This window comes from Populus trichocarpa, chromosome 4 (genome assembly GCF_000002775.5).
Source record: "Populus trichocarpa isolate Nisqually-1 chromosome 4, P.trichocarpa_v4.1, whole genome shotgun sequence".
Lineage (NCBI taxonomy): Eukaryota > Viridiplantae > Streptophyta > Magnoliopsida > Malpighiales > Salicaceae > Populus > Populus trichocarpa.
Window position 1 is genome coordinate 8106836 of NC_037288.2, and position 11590 is coordinate 8118425.

The 11590-nt window shown below is 37.1% G+C and overlaps 1 protein-coding gene across 1 annotated transcript; it reads left to right on the plus strand.

The window, feature by feature from the left end:
* Window positions 1–1465: 1465 nt before the first annotated feature.
* LOC112327275 (protein DETOXIFICATION 3-like) lies at window positions 1466–4373 on the plus strand. The gene is given in 7 exon segments (XM_024599643.2): window positions 1466–1840; window positions 2226–2770; window positions 2889–2975; window positions 3062–3118; window positions 3198–3436; window positions 3629–3834; window positions 4008–4373. Coding segments are annotated over 7 exon segments (1428 nt in total). The 5' UTR covers window positions 1466–1609; the 3' UTR covers window positions 4071–4373.
* Window positions 4374–11590: the final 7217 nt, after the last annotated feature.

Sequence of the window (11590 nt, forward strand, 5' to 3'; positions counted from 1 at the left end):
TGCCTAGAAAAAAACTTTTTTTTTATTACATTCATAAACATAGATTTTTATTTTTATTGAGTTATTAACAACTCATTGAAGGCAAAAGAAGATACTAACCATTAAAGTGTCATTAATTCTTCAATATGCGTATAAGGCTAATTTCTGAAAGCGTGTTCGGTAGTGTGGTTAGGATTGTTTTTCAAAGTATTTTTTACTCAGAAATGTATCAAAATAATATTTTTTATTTTTTAAAAATAATTTTTAATATCAGTGCATTAAAATGATCTAAAAACACCAAAAAAATATTAATTTGAAGCAAAGAAAAAAATAAAAAATTTTTAAAATTTTTTAAAAACACTTTTGAAATACAAAAACAAATAAGACCTAAATCATCTTGTTAAATAGTTTAAGCTGTGAGCCAGAATAAAAAACCAAAAAAGAAAAAGAACATGAAGGTATTTTTAACATGTTTTCTGGTACTAAGAAAAATATTAATTGTGAAATAAAATAAATTAAAAATTATATATGTTAATAAATATAGAAAAAAGTTACTAACGCCGACTAAAAACAAAGGTAAAAAAATAACAATAACCAAATCACAAAACCACATGATGATTTTGGGGTCTTACATGAGAACGAAGAAGGGAAAATAAGAGAAGATCTTCGATGAAGAATGAGGGAGATTAGATTAATTATAAGAACGTATATTTTTTTTAAGAGATGTTCGTAGCCATGAAATTGCTCTTAGCTCATTGCCTTGTTTTTTGTTCTCGTGAGCCAAGGTGGCAGGGGGTTGCTATAACGTTTTTCAAAACATTGTAAACACACCATCTTCCTTTTATTTGAGAAGAAATACCATAGCTTAACTGATACTAGTGTCCCTTTTCTCTAAAAAGTCTCAATTTCTAACCTATTGTTTGTCAATTTCTAATTGTTCAATGTCAGTCCAACTGATCAAGCTCCGTTTAGAGGTTGAGTAGCTTAACATGGATGTTTTCCTTTCAGGTTTAAAATGTCTGATCTTGAATCTGTGTGTGAATCTCTGTTGCTGGCAACCCGTATTTTGCAGCAGCTCAATCATGTATGCGTTTCCATTTTCCAAGTTGCCTTTTCTTGGCCTCCTGGGCACCTGTAGCAATCTATCTTGCTTATGGAGAACAACATTATCTATGGCTCCTGTGATCTGATTGGTCTGATCCAGTCCACTACAATAATTTATCACGTTGCAGTGATCCTTTATTCATTTTCCATTCGGCCACCTATCTCGTCATGAGTTTTGTTCGATGCACAGTAAAGGGAGATGTTTACTTCTGATGGATCTCAATCCTTGATTACTTTAATATTTGCTTTCTTACTTCTTGATTTATTTATTATATATGAATCATTCCAAATCTTCTTAACTCTCCTTCACCTATAAATAATTATTATTTTCCACGGAGAACCTGGAGAGTCGTATAAGATCCAAATGCATTAAAAAAGAGAGGCATGCTTGTGACAGAATTTGACTTCTAGTTTGTCAGACAGTGTCCCCTTTCTCTGTTTGTAACATCGCATTTGTTTTTCTCACTTCAATGCAGTAAATGACAAGATTGTAAGAATTCTGTAGGGAAAATTTTGAGAGGGGGAGATGGAAGAGGCACTGCTGCCCCATACTGAAGAGAGGACACGGGCTTCTACTACCTTTGTGGAAGAGCTAAAGAAGGTGACCTACATTTAAGCTCCAATGGTGGTGGTGACGGTGTCACTACACTTGTTGCAGGTTGTGTCAATAATGATGGCAGGGCATCTTGGTGAATTGTCTCTCTCTGGGGTCTCTATCGGTGGATCTTTTGCTGGGGTCACTGGCTTTAGTCTCCTAGCAAGTCTTCTTTTCTCTATCTTCTTACTTGTATATGCACCAAAAAGATACAAGCCTTCGCTATGAGTTTCCTTAGGAAAATTCCATAAAATCTTTATTTATAAAATTCAATCTTGTCAAATTCTAAGGTAGAATTTTAAAACTTGGAAATCACATGCTAAGCATCAGTAGGGCTGCTCTAGTTTGAATAAATATGCAATCGATTTGAAATATTTATGCATCCAAGATATAGTTATTGAAGTTATTCCTTACAATCGTGAAATGCATAGCGAGATTAATGGGAGAGCAGATTTAGTTATTGATTGATGTGTCTCAGTTTTTAGTTCTTGATTCAAGCTTGAACTTGTATGCAAGATGATTGACAGTGTATTTACATACCATGCAGTTTGGATTGGCAGGAGGCTTGGAAACTCTATGTGGACAAGCTTATGGAGCAGGGCAATACCAAAAGTTTGGAACTTATACATACTGTGCAATAATATCTCTCCTTCCAATATGTGTCCCAGTATCTATCCTTTGGATATTCATGGACAGGATATTGATAGCAATAGGCCAAGACCCTGAAATCTCAACGGTAGCCTGCCGATATGCTACCTGTCTCATTCCTGCGTTATTTGCCTATGCTGTTCTTCAGTCGCTACTTCGCTACTACCAGTCTCAGGGCTTGATTCTACCAATGCTTTTCAGCACCTGTGCAACTTTATGTTTCCATATACCTCTTTGCTGGGCTCTAATATTTAAATGGGAACTAGGAAGTACCGGAGCAGCATTAGCCATTGACGTGTCTTACTGGTTAAATGTGGTATTCCTTGCACTTTATATGGGGTTCTCTTCATCCTGCAAAAAGACCCGTGTCATCTACTGGAATCATATTTTCTCTAGCATTAAGGAGTTCTTTCGCTTCGCTCTCCCTTCTGCTGTAATGGTTTGGTAATTTCTCGTTCGTGTACAGTCTAACGATGATGTAATTTATTGAGCTTCTATTTACGTCTGCTTTGAATTTCTAATAATTAAGTACTTCGTTCGTTCTTTTCATGCCGATGGTCAGTCTTGAATGGTGGACCTTTGAGCTACTTATATTGCTGGCTGGACTTCTGCCAGATTCACAGCTTGAAACATCTGTTCTTTCTATCTGGTATGCTTCTTTTCCTATGCTTTAAAGATGGCTGATTGGGGACTTTGATAGGATTGCTTCTGATTTTCTCTTAACATTGTAACCAGCCTAGCAACAACGTCATTGCACTTCTATGCACTATCTGGGATCGCAGCTGCTGGGAGGTTTGATTCATATCTTGTCTCTTCAAGTTTGCATAGATGAAAGAAAAATCTCATTTACTTACTGTGCTTTCTCTGGCAGTGCTCAGGTTTCAAATCATCTAGGAGCTGGAAATGATAAGGCAGCTCAAGTGGTTGTCCGTGCAGTACTGAGTATTTCGCTCGTAGAGGCAGTTATTGTGAGCACAAATATCTTCTGCTTCCGCCATGTTTTTGGATACGCTTTCAGCAATGAAAAGGTGGTTGTCGACTATGTAACTGAAGTGGCTCCCCTGCTTTGTCTCTCAGTTATTGTGGATAGCTTACAAACAGTACTTTCCGGTTAGTTTCTCCTTATTATGCGACGAACATTTACTAACCATAAATTACGCATGTACATGATCAAATGTCTGAATTGTTTGTGTTCCAATCCCATAATTTAGTAACACGCATGGTTACCAAGAAGCCATGATACTAGATGATGTTTCTTGCACAGGGCATGTATGGTACTAACTCGAATCGTTTCTGCGACAGGAATTGCTAGAGGATGTGGATGGCAGCACATAGGGGCCTCTATTAACCTTGGGGCATACTATTTTGCTGGAATCCCAGTAGCTATTCTACTGTGCTTCATTTTCCATCTTAGAGGGAAAGGCCTTTGGATTGGGGTGCTGACTGGGAGTACTGTGCAAGCAACATTACTAGCTCTCATAACTGGTTCGACAAATTGGAAAAAACAGGTTATGCTCATACATCTCCCCCTCTTCACGAGTGTCTATTTCTGTCTCTATTTGCTCTAATTCACTCTCATTTGCTGTTTTGGATAGAGGGTTGGTTCTTTTAGTGGAATTAAGATGGCTATTTTATCAAATGAAATGCTAATTATGATCTGTATGCATGTCAATAATTGCAGGCATCCAAGGCTAGGGAGAGGATGCTTGATGGGACAGCTTCGGCTGATAATGGATTTCCTTGAAGTTTGTAGGGAGGTTTTGCTTGAGGTTACATTGTTTAAAGAGTCAGAAGATCACTCAACTTCAAGTGGGGAACATAACACCATGCTCGCATGAAAAAAAATGCAAATTTAGTAGAGGGTGACAACCCTCGCTACATATCTTTCCTACATATAATCAAGGCAAGGGGGAGGATATTTGAGCGATGTTTAGCTGAGAATTGAATACTATTTTCAAGGATATTTTGTGTGACAGGATTGTGGATGCATTTTTAGCTTTGTGAAATAAGACTTCTTATATGCAAACTGCTTCATTCATTTGAATCATTAGAGATTCTGTCAGCATCAAATTTTATGGGCCTTCAGAAAAATCTTTATACTTTTAACTAAAATTCATAACTGTTAAAATGCCAAAGGGGTTTAAAGAGCTTTAAAAAGGGGTGTTTAAAAAAACCCCATAAAAAATAAATATAATAGGTCAGATGGTGAATTAATATTTTTAAAACTCATCCAATCAGACTCAATCCATATACTATATATTTCTTTTATGTTTATATTTAATAGTTTATGAATTAAGTATTTATTTTTATTTTATTTAGAAATATTTCAAGTTTAGAGTTCTTGCTAGCATGCTCCCTGTCATAACCCAATTCTGGGTTATTTCCAAAAAATCAATTTCTTTTTCAAAATAAAAAATCAAAAAAGTAATAATAAAGGCTGGCAACGTGGAGAAAGTAGGCTGGGAAATCAAGTTGTAATTTTTGGAGGAAATTAAAAACCTAATTGTACCCCATTATGCCCCAAAATAGAGAGAAAATGAAAATTCAAGGTCAAATTAAATGAGTATTGGACGAATTTACATAAAAATTAAGTTCAAGGACATAATTAAATTTTTAATAGGCCAATTTGATTTAATCGTGGGCCAAATTGAATTTTAATTATGTTTAAGAATTAATTTGGGTCCAATTGAAGGATTTAATTAAGTGCAAGGACTTAATTATACTTTAAATGGGTCAAATTAATTTTATTTGGGGCTTAATTGGTGAAATATTAAGTTTGGGAGCCTAATTTGGGCTTAATTGAGAAGATTAGAATTTTAAGAGACCAAATTTAATTTTTACCAAGTTAATTGATTGAAATTAGGGGCCAAATTGCAAGAAAATTGAAGTTTTGGGGTCAATTAGGGGTTAAATTGAAGAAATTCGCAGCTAAGGACCAATCTGCAAAAAACGCCAAAATTTAGAGGCTTAATTGACAAAAAGCAGGGGGCAAAATTGAAGAAATTGAAAGTTTAATGGTCAATTAGGGGTTAAATTGCATAAATCCAAGACCAAGGATCATATTGCAAAAGACACGTAAATACAGGGCTGAAGTTGAAGTTATGCAGGGGCCTAATTGCATTAAATCAAAAATTTAGGGTCAATTAGAGGTGCAATTGAAAGCAATTGAAAGCTGGTATTTTTAATATTTATTTTGACTCAAATCCATATATTGACAAATTGGATACTTGTAAAGATTGAATTAAATATGATTATAACTCTAATTTCTCATTAACATTTATTTTGCTTGATTTAGCCTCACAATCTCTACATTGCACTTCACTATACCATACGGATTTGGAGCTGCTGCAAGGTTTATAACCTTCTCCTATTGAAAGCATATTCTTTAATTTAAAATAATGTATAGATTTCATATCAATCTGTTCATCCATATAGATTTCATGGTATTTTTGTAGCACACGAGTTTCGAATGAACTAGGAGCTGGGAATCCTCAATTAGCTAGGATGGCAGTTCTGGTTGCATTGTTTCTTGCTGGCACAGAGTCAGTCATTGTGAGCTCAGGGCTCTTCCTTTCCCGGCAAGTTTTGGGATATGCTTACAGCAATGACAGGCAGGTTGTGCGTTATATTTCAGTCATGACTCCTCTGATTTGACTCTCATTTATCATGGACAGCTTACAAGCTGTCCTTTCTGGTTAGTTTCTTAGCTCTGTTTCTTTTTTTATTTGGTTAATATATAAGCAAGAGCAGCCTCAAATATGTGTCATCCTTTGCATTAGGTGTGGCTAGAGGAAGTGGATGGCAGAAAATAGGGGCATATATCAATCTTGGTTCATTTTATCTGGTTGGACTTCCAGTGGCTGCTGTGCTTGGTTTTGTAGCTCATTTAAGAGGAAAAGGCCTTTGGATTGGAATATTAGCTGGGTCCTTCGTGCAATCAGTTCTTCTTTCTATCGTTACTGCTTGTACAGATTGGAACAAACAGGTCCTTAGTCCAATCTCTTTTTTCTTTCCTTCAACTTCTCTCCCTTGTATATGTTTTCATGTGCTGTTCTATTAGAGGCTCCCATCAAGTGCAATGACAAATTGATGACCTCGTGTGCATACAGGCAACAAAGGCAAGGGAAAGGGTATTTGAGAGAAGATCTTCAATGAAGGATGAGGAAAAATAGATTATAAGAATGTATAATTTTTTTATAGAAATGTTCGTAGCATGATCCTTTGATTGTATGAAATTGCTCTTAGCTCATTGCCTTGTTCTTTTTGTGCTTGTGAGCCAAAGTGGCAGGGGACTGCTATAACATATTTAAAACATTGTATTCCGGAAGAAATACCATAGCTTTAAGTTTTTTCTTTCTTTCTTACAGGTTTAAAATGTCCGATCTTGAATCTTTGTTTCAATGCCCGTGTCATATGTCATGGGATATTGTTTGTTGTTTAGGCTTGTAACTTTTACTTATGTCGCTGATGTGGTCATTCAAACGATACTTTAATTTATATTTTAAATATTTTTTTTAATATTAATCTGGTAGTCAATCTGTAATGTAATGTAACTAACCCTAATCGTTAAATAACCACAGTATTCACAACATTAGTAATTTAATTCAATGATAGCTTTAAGAACTAGATGAGTTGATAAATCCATACAACATAACTGTCTACAATTTATGTTCGATATTTATTTGGACATAACGAAGGTCTAAAGGATCAATAGGTGTCATTATCAATAATTTAACATATTTATAATAAATAATCAAAAAATCTAAATTATTTGTTGGCATATAATTGGAAAAAACCATTCTTTACCATCGAGACCAAACTTGTAATTTATCTTACATTCAAGGGTCAAATTGTAATTTTATAAAATTCAATGACTAAACTGAAAATATCATAAATCAATGACCAAGGTGAAATTCATTATCTTTAACCTCATAATCAGTTATGTATAGAATATAAAAATATGTTTCAAGAGTTAAATTGTATGTTTTCCAGAAAATAAGGACTAAACTGCAATTTTTACAACTTCTTAAGCCTTCATACACATAACACATCAGTTAAAAGGTGGATCATGCCTATTAATTTTAAATGGGCCTACAAAACCTTTACTTGGCCATAAAAAATGAAACCTCATATGCCCGCCCATCAATGATAGGTTCTATTTTGTAAAAGACATTTCAACAATAAAGAATAGCAATGAGTTAAATCCCATTGACGCAAAATAATTTGCTATTGTAATTCCTCCTTCTTAATATTTTTTCCACAAAAAATGTAACGTTTTTGTTCAATGTTCTTTGTTTACCAAGAATCAAAAGCATTCTGAACAGATTCCTACACTGTTCAAACAGACTCATGGGGTGGGGAAAAGACTTGGCAGGGTCGTAGGGACATTGCTGAGTGCCATGAGAGAAGATCTTCAATGAAGAATGAGGAAAATTAGATTATAAGAATGTATATTTTTTTTTAAAGAAATGGTCGTGGCTATGAAATTGCTCATAGCTCATTGCCTTGTTCCTTTTGTTCTCGTGAGCCAAAGTGGCGGGGGGTTGCTATAACGTTTTTCAAAACATTGTAAACACATCATTTTCTTTTTATTTGAGAAGAAATACCATAGCTTAACTGATACTAGTGTCCCTTCTCTCTAAAAAGTCTCAATTTCTAACCTATTTTTTGTCAATTTCTAATTGTTCAATGTCAGTCCAACTGATCAAGCTCCGTTTAGAGGTTGAGCAGCTTAGCATGGATGTTTTCCTTTCAGGTTTAAAATCTCTGATCTTGAATCTTTGTGTGAATCTCTGTTGCCGGCAACCTATATTTTGCAGCAGCTCAATCATGTATGCGTTTCCATTTTCCAAGTTGCCTTTTCTTGGCCTCGTGGGCACCTGTACCAATCTATCTTGCTTATGGAGAACAGCATTATCTATGGCTCCTGTGATCTCATTGGTCTGATCCAGTCCACTACAATAACTTATCAAGTTGCAGTGATCCTTTATTGACGTAGCGGAAGTCTAATAAAAAAAAGGATCACCGTCCCTTTTCTCTGATTTTGCTCGAGTCCATGAGCAGGAAATAAAACACTCGAATCCACGAGTAAAAGATTAATGTTTCTGAATGAAATTCTTATTCAATAAAATCAAGAGTGTCTTTCAACGAGAAGGGCAGCTTGTATTTAGAAGCTGCCAATCCTAATCTTAATAAGAAAAGTACTTATAAAACTAAATAGCAAAACAGGAAAAGTCCTACTTTAGAGACGTAATTCAAAGTTCTGAGTCGTAATTCAAAGTTCTGATTTGTATGCAAATAATATTAGTCTGCAGGGAATCTTCAATAGGGGAATCCATGTGAAATAAGGAAAAGAGAACAGGGGAGAACACGCTGCTTGCTCCCGTGTTATGTTTCCCTGCAGAATTAGGATACCAGTTGGCCTAGGATTTATTCATTAAGCTGTCCTACATCAGTCTCCCCTGCTTGAAATGAACGCGCCCTCGAGTTGATCAGGTGAGAAGGACATTCATCGGGAGGATGATATTCGAATAGGTTAGCAACATTGAAGGTGGGAGATATGGTCATGTCTGCAGGGAGGTCCACCACATATGCATTATCGTTAATCTTCTGCAGAATCTGGAAAGGACCATGTTTCTTATCGTTCAGCTTGGTATACGTCCCTGCTGGCATTCACCCTTTGTGTAGATACACCATCACGAGATCTCCTACTTGAAAAATTTTAGCTCGCCGCTTGCGGTCTGCTGCAGCCTTGTACCTGGCATTAGATTCTTCTAGGTTCGTCCGCACCTCCTCCTGAATTGCTTTGATCCGGTCAGCCATATGCTCTGCTGCGATGCTCATACCAGGAAGTTTGGGCAGAGGTGCCAAGTCTAATGCATGCCGTGGAGGTTGGCAGTAGACAATTTGAAATGGAGTTTTTCCAGTGGACCTGTTTATCATGTTGTTATAGGCAAATTCAGCCTGTGCCAACGTTAGATCCCATTGTTTAGGCTTCTCACCAGATAGACAGCGGATTAAATTTCCAAGAGTTCGGTTCACCACTTCCGTTTGGCCATCACTTTAAGGGTGGCTTGTGCTGCTGAAGTTTAGAGATGTGTCAAATCGCCGCCATAAGGTTCTCCAAAAGTGACTTAAAAATTTTGTGTCCCGATCAGACGTGATCGATTTAGGGACTCCGTGTAGACGAACGATTTCTTTGAAGAACAAGTTAGCGACATGCACGGCATTAGAAGTTTTTTGCATGCGATAAAATGAGCCATTTTAAAGTATCTATCCACTACTACAAAAATAGAATCAACACTACGTTGGGTTCGTGGAAGTCCCAAGATGAAATCCATTGATAGATCTTCCTAAGGGCCGCTGGAATAGGCAATGACATGTACAAACCCGTATTCTGTGATTGCCCTGTGGCTGCTTGGCACGTAGGACATCGTTTGACATGGCTTCCGATGTCTCTCTTCAGTTGGGGCCAGTAATACCTTTCTTCTGCCAGGGCCACAGTTTTATCACGCCCCAAGTGACCACCCAAACCGCCACTATGCAATTCGTAGATCACTTGTTCTCACAATGAACTCCTAGGAATACACAGCTGGTTGCCCCGAAATAAATACCTTTCTTGAATATGCATTCCTTTATGAGGGAACCCCTGCAGACACTGTGCCCAACTATTTCCAAAGTCTTCATCTTCGGCATACATCTTTTTAAGACAATTAAAACCGATAATTTCAGCCCGTATGGTTAGAAGTAGTGCTACTCTTCAGCTCAGAGCATCAACTACTTTATTAAGTTGCCCGACCTTATGTTTCAAGGTAAAAGTGAATCGTTGTATGAAGGACACCCAGCGTACATGCATTCGATTCACATTATTCTGGCTGTTGATGAATTGTAGTGCATGATGATCGCTGAAGAGGATGAACTCCCTCTGTACTAGGTAGTGCTCCCACATCTTTAAAGCCCGAAACACAACATATAGTTCAAGTTCATATATGGACCATTTCTGGCGAGTTGCACTGAGTTTTTCGCTATAAAATGCAATGGGTCTGCCTTCTTATGATGGCCAGCATCAATGCCCACAATAAACGCGTCACACTCCACTTCAAATAATTTGTCAAAAACTGGCAGTGCTAAAATTGGAGCAGAAGATAACTTTTCTTTAATCAGCGTGAAGCTTTGTTCTGCTTCGGTTCCCTAATGGAATTTTCCATTTTTCATGCATTCAGTGATTGGCGCAACGATCCGGCTAAAATTTCTGACAAACTGCCGGAAAAACATTGCAAGTCTATGGAAGCTACGAACCTCGCTAACATTCTTTGGAGTAGGCCAATCCCGGATGGCTCGAATCTTTTCTTCGTCGACCTTAATTCCATCAGTACTTACAACAAAACCCAAAAATAATAAACTGCTGGTCATGAATTTGCACTTCGTCAAGTTAACATACAACTTATTCTGCTGCAATACTATCAGTACGTTTCTCAAGTGTTCAAAGTGTTCAGACTCACTTTGGCTGTAAATCAATATATTGTCAAAGTACACCACCACAAATTTGCCAGTGAAGGATTTAAGTACCTGATTCATTAGTCGCATGAAGGTACTCGAGGTGTTGGTTAGTCCAAAGAGCATTATTAACCATTCGTATAAACCCTCTTTTATTTTAAAAGCAGTTTTTCATTCATCACCAGGTCGAATTCGAATCTGATGGTACCCACTCCTTAAGTCAATCTTCGAAAAAATTTTAGACCCTGACAAAATGTCTAGCATATCCTCCAGGCGAGGAATGAGAAATCGATACTTAACTGTGATTTTGTTAATGGCTGGACTGTCTATGCACATGCGCCAACTGCCATCTTTCTTTGGTACTAATAAGGTTGACACTGCACAAGGGCTCATACTTTCCTGAACCAGCCCCTTTCTGATCAAATCTTCCACTTGTTCTTGTAGGATCTGATTCTCTTTTGGACTCATCCGATATTGTGGTCGATTTGGTAGACTAGCCCCTGGAGTTAAATCGATCTGGTGTTGAATATCGCGCGTAGGAGGTAACTCATCCGGGAGTTCTGACGGTATGATTTCCTGAAATTTTGCTAGTAAGGGTTGCAGTACCTGTGGGATGTTGGGAGGTTCAACCCCAATTCCTCCGCCAATTACTACTGCAAAAATCTCTCTTGACTCCTTGGCCTCGTCCATAAATTTGCTTCCATTTACAACAACACTAGCTTCTATTTAGTCTTTGGTTTTACTGCAGAGAACTCCTCCCGTATGGAA